The sequence below is a fragment of the Pseudogymnoascus destructans genome, assembly GCF_001641265.1.
Source record: "Pseudogymnoascus destructans isolate 20631-21 unplaced genomic scaffold scaffold_10, whole genome shotgun sequence".
Classification (NCBI taxonomy): Eukaryota; Fungi; Ascomycota; class Leotiomycetes; order Thelebolales; family Thelebolaceae; genus Pseudogymnoascus; species Pseudogymnoascus destructans.
In genome coordinates this window covers 1,167,177-1,183,291 of record NW_020167529.1, presented here as the reverse complement: position 1 = coordinate 1,183,291, position 16,115 = coordinate 1,167,177, and the positions used below count along the sequence as shown (strand labels likewise).

The 16,115-nt window shown below is 47.5% G+C and overlaps 5 protein-coding genes across 5 annotated transcripts; 4 read left to right on the top strand and 1 right to left on the bottom strand.

The window, feature by feature from the left end:
* Positions 1-4,071: 4,071 nt before the first annotated feature.
* On the bottom strand, positions 4,072-5,945 carry VC83_06333 (uncharacterized protein). The gene is made up of 4 exons (XM_024469934.1): positions 5,673-5,945; positions 5,048-5,622; positions 4,891-4,998; positions 4,072-4,838 (listed from the first exon to the last, which is right to left on the bottom strand). Exons 1-4 carry the CDS (start codon positions 5,879-5,881, stop codon positions 4,504-4,506), a joined length of 1,227 nt encoding a protein of 408 aa, XP_024324139.1. The 5' UTR covers positions 5,882-5,945; the 3' UTR covers positions 4,072-4,503.
* Positions 5,946-6,164: 219 nt separating this feature from the next.
* Positions 6,165-6,718, top strand: VC83_06332 (uncharacterized protein; the record flags this gene model as incomplete). Its single annotated transcript, XM_024469933.1, has 4 exons — positions 6,165-6,255; positions 6,308-6,342; positions 6,390-6,483; positions 6,528-6,718. 4 exons carry the CDS (start codon positions 6,165-6,167, stop codon positions 6,716-6,718), a joined length of 411 nt encoding a protein of 136 aa, XP_024324140.1.
* A 3,674-nt stretch (positions 6,719-10,392) lies between these two features.
* Positions 10,393-13,052, top strand: VC83_06331 (uncharacterized protein). The gene is made up of 2 exons (XM_024469932.1): positions 10,393-11,230; positions 11,460-13,052. The coding sequence occupies exons 1-2, from the start codon at positions 10,880-10,882 to the stop codon at positions 12,648-12,650; spliced, it is 1,542 nt and encodes a 513-aa protein (XP_024324137.1). The 5' UTR covers positions 10,393-10,879; the 3' UTR covers positions 12,651-13,052.
* A 656-nt stretch (positions 13,053-13,708) lies between these two features.
* On the top strand, positions 13,709-14,464 carry VC83_06330 (uncharacterized protein; the record flags this gene model as incomplete). Its single annotated transcript, XM_024469931.1, has 3 exons — positions 13,709-13,732; positions 13,791-13,819; positions 13,915-14,464. 3 exons carry the CDS (start codon positions 13,709-13,711, stop codon positions 14,462-14,464), a joined length of 603 nt encoding a protein of 200 aa, XP_024324138.1.
* A 259-nt stretch (positions 14,465-14,723) lies between these two features.
* On the top strand, positions 14,724-16,107 carry VC83_06329 (uncharacterized protein). The gene is made up of 3 exons (XM_024469930.1): positions 14,724-14,995; positions 15,046-15,127; positions 15,184-16,107. The coding sequence occupies exons 1-3, from the start codon at positions 14,810-14,812 to the stop codon at positions 15,969-15,971; spliced, it is 1,056 nt and encodes a 351-aa protein (XP_024324288.1). The 5' UTR covers positions 14,724-14,809; the 3' UTR covers positions 15,972-16,107.
* Positions 16,108-16,115: the final 8 nt, after the last annotated feature.

Below are 16,115 nucleotides of genomic sequence, written 5' to 3'. Positions count from 1 at the left end.
AGCGGGAATGAGTGTGGTGGCCTCTTCGGCGGCCAGGAGGGCCGCGAACTCTTCCTGAAGGAACCAGGGCAGCTTTCACCAAAGTCAGCAACTGCTAACCAAACCAAACACCGAACCCCACAAGAAAACCTACCAGGACGCAAGGCGAGTGCTGCGCGGTGCAGTACCCACACTTCGAGCTGGTCGGGGACCAGACGCAGTCGTGGGACTGAATCCCACGGGCTTTGGCCCAAAGGCAGCACAGACAGAGCACGCGGAAGGCAACCGTAAGGGCCCCAGAGGGGGTGGGAACAGGCATCTTCGATATTTTTTTTTGGAATCTAGATTCTGTCAGCCAAGCCCAAGTTATCACCATCGCGCCAACGCGCTCCCATCACCTACTCGTTCGTGCAGATTGTGGATGTACTATACAATCAGTTAGTAGACGATCAAGAAACGGACGGGGAGTGGCCACTTACTGGTCTCAGAGGGCGGTTTGTGGGCGTTGTTGTTGTGAAGTAAAGAATAAAAAATGAGAAAGTGGGCGAAGCTCTGAACTCAGATTTGGCTTACAACAATGACACCCGAATCGGGTTAGCGCAGCCACCCTCCTTGTGCGATGGGAAACTTTCGACACGTACCTGTAGCGGATATCTCCCGGTGCTCATTCGGACCATCACCACTAAGCCAGAGATCGAACAAAGAAATCAAAAAGTAGTCGCATACCAGACGGAGCTGATACGGTATTACTGCTCCAGGACTATTTTTCCATCTCCCGTCACATCAGACCAATGCGGTTGTCACTAATGCGGCCACGCGCGCATACCCTACGACAAAGAATGCCTAAGCTCACTGACGCTACCCGGATGGGTTCCGGACTATAGGCGGGTGGCATGTTTTGCGGACAAAGCACTCTCTTAAGACGGGGGGTAGTGTAAGGATGCCTCCTTACCTAGATACTCGAAGAACCTGTCTCAGAACTGTTACGGTCACTACAAGCATGAAATCTGATTCGGTGTGGTTTCGAAGCAGTAGAGGAGCACATAGCGAGTTACACTATAGTGAAGGATCAGGGCTAGGGTTGGAGTAACCGAGTCCGGCCCGTTTCGGGTACTCAAGGAAACAGACTCAACGGGGTTCCTCCTTCATCTTTTTTGTATCCTTTGTAGTAGACCTATAGGATAGCATCCGTTTAGCCTCCGACTCGCACTCTCATATGCTATTACTGTGAGCTGGGTGCCCTGTGTCCTTACAATATCGCTTTATCCGTGCTATGGTGTTCCTATTCAGACCTTGAAATGACGAAACGATTTTCAATAACTATTGAGCAACGTCGGGCTCTACGCAAGTGGGCACATCAACAACACCCAAAGCCTTCTCAAAAGCAATGTATCGAATGGTTCTCTCAGAACTACGGCCATAAACTCAGTCAGTCGACAGTTTCCGAGTCTTTAAGCTCACATTTCGAAGATCTAGACAAAGCTATACAACCTATGGGATCACGACTACGAGTTGGGCAGTGGCCAGAAGTAGAGCGACTCCTTATTATATGGCAGCAACAAATTCAATCGCGTGGAGGCTTTACAAGCGGTGATATACTACAAGAAAAGGCTCGAGAGATTTGGCAACAACTACCGAACGACGATAATCTACAATGCCCAGACTTCTCAACTGGCTGGCTCCATCGATTTAAAGCACGATATCATATCAAGGTCCATACAAAACACGGCGAAGGAGGCTCTTGTCCAGAAACAGCAGAGGAGGAAATGAAGGCTCTACGAACTATCGCTGGTGAATTTCAAGAAGAGGACGTTTATAATATGGACAAGACAGGCCTACACTGGAAGATGATGCCGTCTCAAGGGCTTGCAACACAAACGCTTCCAGGATTAAAGAAGGAGAAAACTCGAATGAGCCTCGTCTGTTGTGTTAATGCTTCTGGAACTGATCACCTACCTGTGTGGATGATTGGACGATATAAACAGCCACGCGCACTTCGAAATATCAATATACCATCAATGGGAGGGCAATGGCGTGCGAGCCGGAAGGCTTGGATGAATACAACAATTATGAGCGAATGGCTTCACGCTTTCTATTGACATATTGGAACGACTCGACAAGTTCTTCTTACGATGGATAACTTCTCAGCTCATAACACTGCTCTTGAGCTTTGTCCTCCTCCAATGAACATACGTATTTGTTGGCTTCCTGCTAACAGTACTAGTCGATTCCAGCCCCTTGATCAAGGCATCATTCAATCATTCAAATGCCATTATCAACGACAGTGGGTCTCTTTTATGCTTGATGCTTTTACCTCAGATCGAAACCCACTCGAATCGATGAATCTACACTTTGCGGTCTGATGGATTCTACGGAGCTGGAATCATTTTGTCACAAATACAACAATCTATAACTGTTTTCGAAAATCTACACTTGTCAGCATTCTGATTGCTCTTCCGATTCCAATTACTCCTCCAGGTATCAACAAACTCTATGAACAAGTTACACGAGCTGGCAATATTCATGACATTATGGTAATTTCTAACTTTTTCTAAACCCAAGCGACGAAGAAAGGGATATACAAGATGGGACACCAAGCGAGGACGAGATTCTACAAGAGGTTATTGATGAGCATCTAGGTCTTTAGCAAACTCAAGATGATGATGAAAAAGAGTTGCAAGAGCGCTCTTTACATTCTGTGAAGAGCGCTCGTCAAGCACTCCAGGTTCTGATTGAGTTTACTGAAGAACAAGAGGCTCTTCAATCAGACTATTTACGAGGCCTCGAGCATTTAGAATTCACTCTTGAGGCATTAGATCAAGAGTCACGGGTGCAGAGTACGTTAGATAGTTGGATTACATAAGAATCAATATAGCGATATTATCATTATAATGATATATTCTGCTGGCAGCAAATACATCGTTATAACGGTGCTTTACTGTAGTCAGCATCTACTTAATCACCAAGAGCTAGGGACTAGGCCTATTAGGGGGGGACCTAGTGTTACGGCTAAGTGCTAGTGCTATGGCTAGCGCTTACGGCTGCAACCTCACGTGATGGATAACATTGGATATCATGGATATTATGTTATCCATGTTATCCACGGCGATCCATGGAATGTCATGTGTGTAAGGGTGCCTCCTTACCTAGATACTCGAAGAACCTGTCTCAGAACTGTTATGGTCACTACAAGCATGAAATCCGACTCGGTGTGGTTTCGAACCAGCAGAGGAGCACATAGCGAGTTACACTATAGTGGGGGACGGTAAGGGTGTAGGGTTCAGGGTCGATGCCGACCTGTTGCGGTGGAAGGTTCAGGGCTAGGGTTGGAATAACCGAGTCGGGCCTGTTTCGGGTACTTAAGGAAACAGACTCAACGGGGTTCCCCCTTCATCTTTTTTGTATCCTTCATAGTAGACCTATAGGATAGCATCCGTTTAGCCTCCAACTCGCACTCTCATATGCTATTACTGTGAGCTGGGTGCCCTGTGTCCTTACAATGTGATGGATAACATTGGATATCTTGGATATTATGTTATCCATGTTATCCACAGGGATCCACGGAATATCAGCTGATGGATAACATTGGATATCATGGATATTATGTTATCCATGTTATCCACGGATATCCCTTTGGCACGACGCCACTATATAAGTAGATAGTATTTCCTTAGATAGGAGCTTCGTGCCCAACTCAATATAGTATTCTTTACAATACTGTAACGTGTTACTTGGAAAGCCCTTGTGTTTAATCCCCTGCCTCCTCTGTCAAGTCAACCTTACGCAAGAAACCTCTGTGTCTTCTATCATTTAGAAGTCAGCTCTATAAGGCATGACACCACTATATAAGTAGATAGTATTCCCTTATAGTATTCTTTACAATACTATAATGTGTTACTTAGAAAGCCTTTATGTTTAATCCCCTGCCTCCTCTATCAAGTCAACCTTATCCTTATGTATGTTACACTAGGCTGCCTAAAACTGCTAAGGGGGGCTTATAGCCTAAGGCCGCTATTATGCTACAAGACTACTCGTACAAGGTAGCGCCTAGCCCTAACTCACTAATAAGACAGTAGGGGCCTAACTCCAAAGGAGTAGATTAGGTAGCTAAGCCCTAATAGGGCTTGTTCTATATAATTTCGTACGATGCTAAGAAAACATCAGTGGTGAGCTTGTGTAGGCGACTCACTTGTGACTAGGTTATTTTTACATCCTATGTTATATCAGACCTACATAAAGGAGGGTAGAGGTTCCAAGGTAATATTATCACAGCAGCTCCCTGCGTCACACCTCATTCCAGCCTTGGCCAAACAATGCCGTGCGTGCACGCTTCGCTGGCAACAACTAGCTCGTGGTCCTGCTCAACCGCACCGCTTCCCTAGCGCCCGTGCAAACTAACTCCATGCACTTAGCTAGATTCGTTATAAGTCGCTTCCAATAGACCTGGCTAAGATGTTCCATGAATTAGGCCACGTATCACAGCTAGGCCAGGCCATAGTCCTTGAATACAAGTGACTAAGTTGCCTATTTCTCGGATAACCTCCTGAGCGCGGTCTCCGCATTGGAAACACCTTCCTTGAACCCTATCACCTTTGACAAGGATCTCGCCTCTTCATACTTGAGCCTTGCAGCTGCAATATCCCCGTCCATTTCGGCGAACTCGGCAAGATTGTGGGTTGCAACGGCACAGGCTAGATCACACTCCTCTGTCCTTTCTGGCGGAGCAATATTTGTGGCTATATCGATAGCCTTGACGGCCCAGGCTCGGGCATTTGCTACCAGGGTTGGCCGGGACACAGGGGCTTGACCTGGAGTTGTTGGGGGGTCTTGCTGAGCAACGGATATAGAAAGGTTGTTCACTACGAAATAGTCAGTCGAGAACTATAGCTGGGGGAGAAAGGGTGTTGTTACTTAAGATAGCCGTATGGCACGACTTTGGCGGAGACATGTTGATTGCCTGTAAGAAAAGTGGCGAGGAGAGATAATGATGGTCTCTGCTCTCATAGTAATTCCCAAGAGCTGCAAAGTGTCAACAGAGATCTTAGCTTTCAACCTTCAATCAACATACCTTCCAATGATCCCCCTATTTGTTCAGCGTTAAGCCACTCGCCTTCGTCTGGCTTGATACCTTCTTTTTGTCTCCTCTGTAGCTCCTTTAATGTCGCTTCAACAGCCCAAACCAACTTCTCCTCGGCCAATTCTGGCTCTTTGACATACTCCCCAGAATAAAGCTCGCCCAGCTTCACACTAATCCCAATTGTCTTTCCCAAAACCCTCGTCCTTTTGCCAGCATTCTCGGGTTTGTCTCCAAATTCCTCTATCCACTGCAAACAATCGTTCCGGACGATCTCGAGAACCTGGATTGCCTTTAGATATTTCTGGATCTTCTCCATGAATGCTGCTAGCTGGAATTTCACACCGAGGATCTCGTCGGAGAAGGGGTCCATGCCAATATCTTCCGCGACCCGAAGTGTCTTTTTGTAGAATTTAATCGCTTGGTGTGGTTTGAGGTCTTGGTTTGTAAAATATAGCGCCTTCCGTAGCTCTTTAGCTACCGGTTCCGGGAAGTTGTGGAAGGCTCCAATTATGTATGAGTTATAGAAATAGTTCGCGTACATGAGGCCGCCAGCGCCGCATAGAATACTGTTGTCTAATCAGCGAAGTCCTTAACATTAGATCGAATGAGGCCATACAACACGGTAGCGAGGCTGACAGAGTACGGATTGGCCTTGAATAGCTTTTTCGCGGCTCCATAGGCTGAGCCCTGGCTACTTTGGAATCGCCTTTGCCGGAGTACATCTTGTATGGTTGCTCTTGGTGCACTTCGTACGGGGAGCTGGCGCAAACATCTCGTAGTCGACAAGCATGGCCTGGCAAGCCCTCTAATCCCCGATGCGATCATCGTATGTGGTAGTATCCGAATCTCAATGCTGGATAGCTATCGCAAAAGCTTCAGCTGGATGAATTGACGCCTATGAGCTTCACTAGTACACAATTGTCCAATCTACCCATAGCTATTATCGCCTGATATATGAGGCTACCAAAATGGCATATCTTATCTGTCTGATCGAACAACCCCCACCTTTCGCCACTCTGGCCTCGGACTTGTGATATCGAAACGTCGCGTTGGCTCCTTCCTTGCCTTCAAATCAATATACAACCTTCGTATAACAGCATAACCAACAATGTCTGGAAAATTCGAGCCAAAGGAGCCCGTCATTCTCAATCCTCCAAAGGATGACCCCATAACCGTAGAACATCTTTCAAAGTGCAATGGTAAGATACCCCGCGCTTCGTAAGTCAGTTGCCGCTGGTAACAATGCAATAGGAACTGACGGCTACCCGTGTTACGTTGCTATCAAAGTATATTGCTTCTCCCTCCTTATGTCCTCGGTTTCTAACAACATCAGAGTGTCGTTTTTGATGTGAACGGCAAAGAGCCTTACCTCCCAGGCGGTTCCTATAGCGGTACGCAGCCCCCTTCGCACTTTTACAACTTCCAAAGTATGCGCCCCGGCTTCCTACGTTGCTAATTTATTCCACTGCAGTCTTCTCCGGCCACGATGCATCCCGGGCCCTCGCGAAAACCTCCACCAAGGCGTCCGACGTCTCTCCCGAGTGGTTCGATCTGGACGACAAAGAGAAGGGCGTGCTGAACGATTGGTACACCTTCTTCAGTAAGCGCTACAACATTGTCGGCAAAGTCGCTGGCGCGACAAATTTTGATCCGTCGCTCTGATTTGGCGGCAACGCTTACAACGCTTGCTCGGTCCGAAACGCCATGTTGTCACATTCCGACGCCTACTTGCGACTGATACCCCAGTTCCCGACATGCAAGGATCTCTGGAGTTTCAGGTTCCTATCCCCGGCTTTTCGAGACTTTTGCATCACCGATCCCTAGATCTGTGTTACATAACCTCCCGACACAGGCCTTTGCCATGGCATTTGATTACGGGGGAAACCGGGGAGACTGACGTTGCACCATATCCCGCATTTCTGCCTCTCACCATTCTCACTATGTCTCTGAGCATCGTTTCTGACGTTTCACTTTTGTTAATTTGGCCTGGTGCAGGTAGCCGAGGGGCCAGTGGAGGAACTTAGATCTCTTGAGAAGCTGTTATAGCGGTGATTTCGAAAAATTTAGAAGGACATTCCCAATTGCATGGCACCCTCACGAAGACCTCACATGTGATAATGCGGCGACACCTCGTGCTGTGCTGCACTCTCCACTCCCTCACCGGTCCGCGTCGTCCGACGGTTGTAACATTCCCATCCAGCTTCGGAAAGCACCATGCACTTGACACACTGTCATAAAAGTTGTGTAATATGCGAATGTGATCAAAAACGGACTTATAACTAACAATATTGACGTGTGCACACTGACAAACCAAACTAGACATTACGATCCACCCAGCACAGACTGCTGCATATCAAGAACACTAAACAGCAGGGTATTTTGCAGGATGGTGCAGCTTTACGGCCCTTCCTTTGAAAACGAAAATACGCTCCTCCCGAAACGACTCGATCTCATTACGATGGCCAGGCATAACCATGGCCGGTCAACCATCTACCCTCCGTAACATCCCGATCTCGACACCCAAGGCCAGCGCCAGTTCCTGTCAGTCAACCCCTGTTCGCGGGTAGTTCTTGGCGTGCCCCCGATTCTGCTTGGGTCCGGCAGTTTGGGCAGATCCCGGCTTGCTGCCAGACGCGCTTGAGGACCTTGACGCTGAAGCACTGATGTAGATCGTCCACGCGAGCTGTATGGCAGTATGATGAGCGGCGGATGGGGCTATGGCCGCAGGTGAAGAGGAATTGTTCGTAGTCACACATTATGGATAATGGCGAGGGACTGCATTGACTTTGTTTTAGTATGGAGGTTATCAGAGTTTGGGGAGCTTGGTCATGAGCTGGGCCGCTTAGAGGGGAGAGGAGAGAGATGGAGTTCGGGTGGTTGCGAGAGGTGAGTGCTCATTCACGGGGTTGCTGTGCAACAAGAGAGCAGTGGAGGGAGCATGGAAAGCTAAAGGAGACTTACGCTGTACTCGAAGCTTCCTTCTGGTTAAGGATGAGAATAAATGTGGTTGCACAGCACAAGGCAGTGTGTCCGGTGGCGTTCAGAAGCTGCAGGTGGCGAGCTAGTGAGATCGAGATTCGGATCTTGTACTCCTATTACCTGTAAGAAGTGGTGGTCTGTGGCAAGTTCATGTTCAATACTCACTAATGGGAATGATTATAGTTGGTGAGTGAAAGCCACTTTTCAACAAAGAAGTATGTGCTGACTTGAGATTTGATGAGGAGAGAAGGAATATTCTATAACGTGGAGGAGTATTGGATGAAGTGATGGAAATGATAAAGATAAGAACGGAGATTAGAGTTCCAAGCCTGGCTCTTTATAGAAAAAATCCTGGGTCTTCATGATATGGGTGGGACCCATTGGGTAACCATAGGCATGTCCTCCAATACTCACTATATGCATCTCATCGAAAACGACGACGGCATACAACGAGAGCTGAGAAGACGCAGCCTTCGTCCAGAACATCAAACAGCCCCATACTTCGACTTGCAGTATGGTCCTCCAACCATACTCCCTGGCAGCTTGCATTGTTTTCTTTTGGCTGCTCATTCCAACCAGTTTGTGTGATGCATAGTGGACATGTGCATATCCACGCACGAAAGAAGATTGTTCTGGTCTCTCTCATGGGGACTGCTGGAGATGCTGGGGTACAATCACGAGAACTACACTATTCCAAAGGACCTAGGTCTCGGCGAGAAAGTTGAGGTGTAACCCTTATGGGCCGCGAATAAAAACACCTTGGTTACTTTTACTAAAATAAATTTTATATAAATGCTAGGTGAGGGCCTCTCGAGCCGTTTTTAGTTATTCAAGTTAGATATGATAGACATTATAGACATGATCAAAACGAAACATTACAAACTATCAATAAGCCCGTGCCGCAAGAGCAGGGTTCGGGGCATCTTCCGGTTCTCCAGGCCTTCTTCCCCGGACCTATTGTTACTCGTACTAGAAAGCGGGAAGGGAGTGGCGACCTTCCTCCGCGGGTGCTGCGATCGGGGGGATCTACCTTGTGCGATCTGCCAGGCGGAGCACAATAAAGTGATATATGACTTGTTGGATGGAGCTATTTAAGAATTAACCATGCAGTTTTTCGGCCCGACCAACAACGTTGGGTGTTGGACCCTGCAGATCGGATGGCTTCGGGAAAAGTCATAGCACCCGACTAAATATTATTCCCCAGTTCTGGGATTAAGGTTTTCTTGGTTCTGATATATATCTGGACCAGACATCAGCACTGAGATAGCCGCCGATGGAGCTCGTGGTGGGAAGGGTCCCAGTTACCTTGCAGGTATTTATATGCACCTGGGAACCTGTCCCCAGAGCCGGGGATCACTGCTTGTCTTACCCCTTGCCAATATTAACGCAAAGACATCATTTTTGGATCCCTGCGGTTGGAGGACAGAGACCGTACCACACAGTACGAGTGGTGAAGTGATGAGAGAGATGACATGCAGCGATAGACGCCATGGCCGACAAACTAGGCCTCCTGCATTGATGAAGGAGTCAATGTGCAACCTATATGGCACGAACATTACCCTGGCAGTGCAGCGACAGATGTCACGGCACAGCGGGACCTCGCCGTCGATGGAGCTGATTGGAACATCCAACACAAGGCTCTATGAAATGGCTAAATGGCTTGCGAGCATAGCTAGGTGCTTTATGGACGGTAGTCGCACGGCAGTGATCTACGTGCAGACACAAATGCTGATTCAAACCCTGAAAATCGCGGCAAGTGCGCCAGATCCTCTCAGAACCATATTATACAACTCTTAGTTAGCATGATGATGTTGGGGACAATCATATGTTTGCCGACATGCATTCACAGAGTGACGATGCAGCATGTCATCCTGTACTGACATCAAACACGTGCGGTGTCGGGTGTCGGGCGTTGACGGTCAGGCTCAAGAGAGCAAATTCATGCCAACGGATATGGATGACAGGATCGAACTAAACTGAATTAACTGCCCAGAAAACTGTGATTCCCAGTGCATCAAGACAGGGTTATGAAGAACCTGGCTGAAGATCTAGGTCTTCCAAAGGACGCACATCGTTTGCACAAGAAGGCTTGCCACTGTGACAGTTGTACAAGGGTCAAACATTGAGATTTGAGCGGGGAATCTTGGTCGCCGCCGCTTGTGTTAAAATCATACGGGTTTGTAGCGCGGCAACTTTCTTCTCTGGTTCTTAAAAAGAGGCTAGAAAGTTTAATGGGAGAGAGCCGCGACACGAGTATGTCGATTCTCGAAAGGGCTTGGGTATTCAGGACACGCTAGAACATATATTTCCAGGGTCTTAAACATTCCCGTTGGGTGAAAATAGCGTTTGATTGGTCAATATTATCCACTTGTGCCGATCAAAACGCAGGGTGTAGATTACGTAGTAAATGGACTTCTCGGGAGTTAAATGAATACAGTCTTTCGGGGTAGACATATAAAATCTCTCTTTCTCCGCAGTGCATCGGGCTTATTACGGGCTATTTGCGACGTATCCTTATTATAATGTGTTCGATTAGGGGAGAAACTGAAGCTTTGAAGTGTCGATACACAGTCCCCGGTGGGTGGTACTGTGCTGTACGTATGTAGACGTCTTCACCTGCCGTGCCAGTGTTTTATCGCAGAAAATCTTCAGCAGACAATGCTACCGTTTCCTTTGTATGGCGGACAAGTGAGATCTGAGGTATGCTTTGGTTAAGTGATCTACAAAGTATGTCTTCCACTTTTAGGAAAGAAAATCATACGTAACGTGACGTTCCACTATCATGTCCCAACAAGGGCGGCAAGACTGGGTTAGCAGCATCTGTGCACGCATCCCTGCTACAGAATGACCAACATCATCAACACTCTCCCAATGACATTCCCGCTCACTGACTCCCAATACCAGCATACCATGACACAAACGGAACACGAGGGTTGTGCCCCTCTGCCTACACCAGAATCCACAGCGTCATATTGGCACAAGGAACCGTCAAAGATTCTCCTTAACCACCGAACAACCAAGGACCTGCCACCTGTTGTGGATGTGGTGATTGTTGGAAGCGGTATCGTGGGTGCTTTTGCAGCATGGCGTCTGCTACAAGATGCTCAGGATGATGAGCTGGGTGGAACGCGTGGTAACGCGCAGAACGTCTTGATGCTTGAGGCTAGAGAAGCTTGCTGGGGTGCCACTGGAAGGGTAGGTTCTCTTTGTCTCTGCGCCGTAATGCCACACCGGTTCGTGGATGGTTTCGCAGCCGACGAATGATTCGTGCGGAAAAAACTATCCCAAAAGCCACATTCCTACTGTCTTTGCATCATTCTCCTATCATCCATTACTGTACATCTTGGGCAGTTACTGCTTGGGAATATGTGACCCTTCTGTTCTATGCAGCATATTATTATGTACAACTTCTAATATCTACCAGAATGGAGGCCACTGCCAGCCGAAATTATTCGGCCAGCCCCCCCATATCTCTCGCTTCGAGCTGGATAATTATACCTTTTTGAAGTCGTTCATCAAGGAAAATAATATTCCTTGTGACTGGGAGACTGTCGAAGGCTGCAAATCATTTTATTCCAAGGCGATGTTCGACATGGCAATCTCTGATTCCGAGGCATCAGCAAAACTTGACCCTGAGTTAGGCAAGCTGATGACGCCCATTCACCCTGGCGATACAAACCCTTCGTTGAAAGACGTTAGGTTAGGAAGCGCATCACTTGGCGCTTTGGTGCAGAAACCTGCTGCGAGCCTCTGGCCATATAAGCTGGTAGCCTGGATGCTCGAGCAGCTACTTGAAAGAACTAGCTCATCACCTGAAGTATCTTTCAATCTCCAAACCAAGACGCCTGTAACGCACATCCAAAGCCTTGCAGACGGTAGATGGATAGTCCATACCGATAGAGGAATGGTTACCGCAAACAAAGTCCTATTGGCTACGAATGCCTATACATCGCATTTACTACCACACTTTGGGGACCTCATAGTTCCTGTCAGGGGACAGATGAGCTCCTTAATACCCCCTCCTTCCATATCACCCCGTACCGGAAAACCTCTAAGCTACACGAACTCATATGGATTCCTTGGAAATAAGAGCCAGAACTCCAACCAGGACGACTACCTGGTACAGCGGCCTTTCTGCGAAGTGGATGGGAAGTTATCCGGAGGCGAACTCATGTTTGGCGGTGGCCGTGGCCAAGCCACCATTTTAGGCATGGGTGCCGCGGATGACACGACTATTGACGAGGCAGTTGCTCACTACTTGCAAACCGAGCTGAACAACGAGCTTGATCTGGACAATAACAATACAGAGCTCAAAGCCTCTTATGAGTGGATAGGTATAATGGGTTTCAGTCGAGATGGCAGGCCTTGGTGTGGTGAGGTCCCTACTGCGATGGGAGGTGGGGAGGGTCTATTTGTTTGCGCCGGCTTCACGGGTCATGGCATGCCAACTACTAGTCTGAGCGCTAAATACATTGCGGATCTCATGATGGGGAAGCAGGAGAGCGATGTCAGGTTGCCGGAAGAGTATATTGTTTCCCAGTCGAGGGCGGCTATATCAAGGACGTACACCGAGGTGATGATGGTAGATCTGCAGCCAGATGATTATCATTGCTAAAATATCCACGAAATAGCTCCAGAAGAAGGGATAGTTGATAATTTGAAGCATTTATGCCACTTATTTCTTATTCGTCCTCTTCATAAGTACGCCCACGCCTGATTGAACGTCGTTTATCCGCCTCATCACAGTGCAACCCGTATTCGGCGAAGTACACCACCGCGGGTATGCGTGCGATTTCTTCTTCAGCATTCTTGAGCTGCAATCTTTGTCTTTCGTCAATGGGCTTTGCCTTTGTCAGAAGATATCGAAATCCCTTTGTAGTCGCATTGCAGCGCATATTGTCTCCGCCAAGGCCCATAGCTTGTAATCTGATAGGTTTCTTGTTTGTAGTCACCTGGTTTGGATCCGGGAATATAGATTTTGAGGAGTTGGAATGTGGAAGGGTAATTTTCTTTGGAGGCGAAGTTTTCTTTTATTTTAAAGGATCGGTGGCTATGGTTCTATCTTTCTGGACGTTCGGTATGCTTCTGTTCGATTCTCAGCAACATCGGCTGTGTTAATTCTTAAACTATACAAATGTCTCCGTCGGATTATCAACAAAGCCAGCTACATCGATAGTCTCCTTTGTAAGATTTGCCGGAGCCAAGGAATGAGCTGGGTCTCACCCTGATGTGCAATAATAAGATAACAGTAGCATGATCTCGATTCTGTGTTCTTCACAAATCAAACAAAGCCCGTTGCTATATAAATTTGTATCGGTTTAAAATAATGCGATATCCCTTTGTCTTTTCATGATGCTGCTTTCGGCCAGTTCCAGGGTCACCAACAGACAAAGGGGGTTATAGGAACACGAACCCCCCACTCAGTATAAGCTACAACAGAGCGCTGCCCATCTCGTTACTTACATCATTTAATTTTCAACTCTGAATCTTATATTTCGAAATATATACTACTTATATTAATCTTATTGGGGCAATTTATCGGCACTTTTTCACTCGTTAAAATAGGAGCATATCTGCAACGGGCCGCACCGACTGTATCGTGGGATATATGAACATTGGTGATATAAATTGATCTATTGATAGCCCTACTCAGGGGCAAGATCACAGGCAAAAATGCCTCAAGATAAAAGACAAGGGGTAAGGTTCACTCACCATATGAAACGCAGCGTATTTACACTACTGATATGAGCGTCAGGAAATTGCCCTCGACATGTGGGAATCTCTGTACAAAGAAAAAAAAGAAGCTCCCACAGTACTAGTCCAACAAATCATCAATCATTACCAATTCATAACTCAAGAAAAGGAAGGAATAGCTAAAGAGGACTTGCGATTCTCCAAACCAAGTTAACTGATGCGCACGCGCTGGCGGCACAACGAGCTAAGAAAATAAAGAGCTTGAAAAAGGCTGCCAAACTCTTAGTAGCTGGCCCATCAAAGGAAACGGAGAGTGCGCCGTCGACATTCGACCCGCCACAGGACTCATCCAAAGAAACTTGGGAGGCTACCATGAACAATATTGGCGCAACAATCCATCTCCTCGACGCCGAAGAATTATACCAGAAGGGAGACATGAGAGGCCTCGTCGAGGTAGCACAAAATGCCATGACGTGCGCTGGGAAGCAGCTCAACAAGAAGCTTGTGGCCGAGGCTTGGATCTGGCTTGGGACGGGGTACTGCAGCAGGGCTAATTTGAAAAGTGGGGTGCAAGCATTTAATATGGCACTCGAAGCTTTGAAAACTTTGAAAACTTTGAACCAGAAGGACAAGGAGGTTGAAAGCATGAAGAAGCTGATAGAGATGTGGCAGAGTGATATCAAAGAACCTGAAGCCAAGTTTGCTGCACTGCTTCTTAAAATTCAGACGAGATAAACATTTGTATGCAGATTCTGTGGGACATCTCTTTTTAATACATAGGAAGGAACAATTGTCATCATTATATAGATTGAAAGTTATATAATGTAATTCAAAGTAGGTCTTTCTTGCCAAGTTGTACGCTACTGAACGTCTCTCAAAAAACACGGGAAGGAAGATGGTGCGTTAGCGTGGTTGTGGGGTATTACAGTAGCTCAACGCTAAGTTAGCCTAAAAGCGTAATCTCACGTCACTCAACTCTTCCAGCGTAATCGATGCCAGGTATTTCTGTGCCTGGCCTATTTCCATGTTTGAGCACCATCACTTCTTAGCTCCAAGAGCTGTAGAATTCGATAGCCCAATATGAAGGCCATATATGCGGTACCGGTGACGGTTCTTGTTGCGTACAGAGCTTATTCGCATAAATCGTTGACACCAGCGGGCATTGTCGTCGCTGTCTTGACAGCTATTGCGCACGCGGTCCACCCATGGAATCTACCGTTTGTGCTTCTTATTGTGTTTTTCTTAGCTGGCACAAAAGTCACCAAGGTATGTCCACTACATTTCAGCAAGCGTATATGGCCTAATTATGTTGATAGGTTAAGAAAGAGGCAAAGGAGAAGCTCACCATCCAAGCCACTGGCGGTGCCGGCGGGGAAGGGCCTCGGACATATGTGCAAGGTATGTTGGAAGCTTCCAATCATGCCCTCTATTATCAGTGCTGACCTTTCGTGTAGTCCTCGCCAACTCGCTGGTAGCCACCGTCCTCTCTCTCCTCCACGCCTATACTTTATCCCGCGAACCAGAGGCCTGCTATGGATGGGGCCGGACGCTCCAGGACGTCATCCCCATTGGCATAATTGCAAACTACGCCGCTGTCGCAGCTGATACATTCTCCTCTGAGCTCGGGATACTGGCTACGCAGGATCCCCGCCTTATTACATCGCCGACTCTCCGACGGGTGCCCAGGGGAACAAACGGCGGGGTGACACTGTGGGGATTATTTGCCGGCTTCCTCGGCTCGTTGATCGTTGTTGTCAGCGCCCTTTTCTTTATTCCGTTTTGCCCTGCGCAACAAGGGCCCTTTGGCAATACACTGTCCAGCCTTGAAGGTGGCACGGGATGGGGCTGGGAGGAGAAGAAATATCTCGCAATGTACCTTACGATCTGGGGTGCGCTGGGTAGCGTTCTGGACAGTGTCCTTGGCGGACTCTTCCAACAGAGTGTCAAGGACACGCGGACGGGCCGCATAGTTGAGGGTGAGGGCGGCAAGAAGGTACTTGTCTCCAAGGCAGACCCAAAGAGCGTGCACTACAAAAAGACGGCAGATGTTAGAGCAGCCCTGTTTGGCCATGAGGGGAAGAAGAGCGTGCCTGCTCGGCCAAAAGTAGATGAGTCCCATCCGACGAGGGTAGCTGAGTCAGGGTGGGCTATTCTCGACAATAACGAAGTTAATTTCTTGATGGCGGTGAATATGAGTTTAGGCGCAATGCTTATTGCTGCTCGGTATTGGGATATTAAATAGGTACCGCGCTTAGAAATTATAATGATGTTGTCATTTTACAGTTCTAGTGCCGGTACTGTCTCAAGTATAAATCTATAGAAGTAATGTGGCAAAATATTTTCAATAATATTTTTTTAAATTTATAAGCTATGTAAAATAACTGCA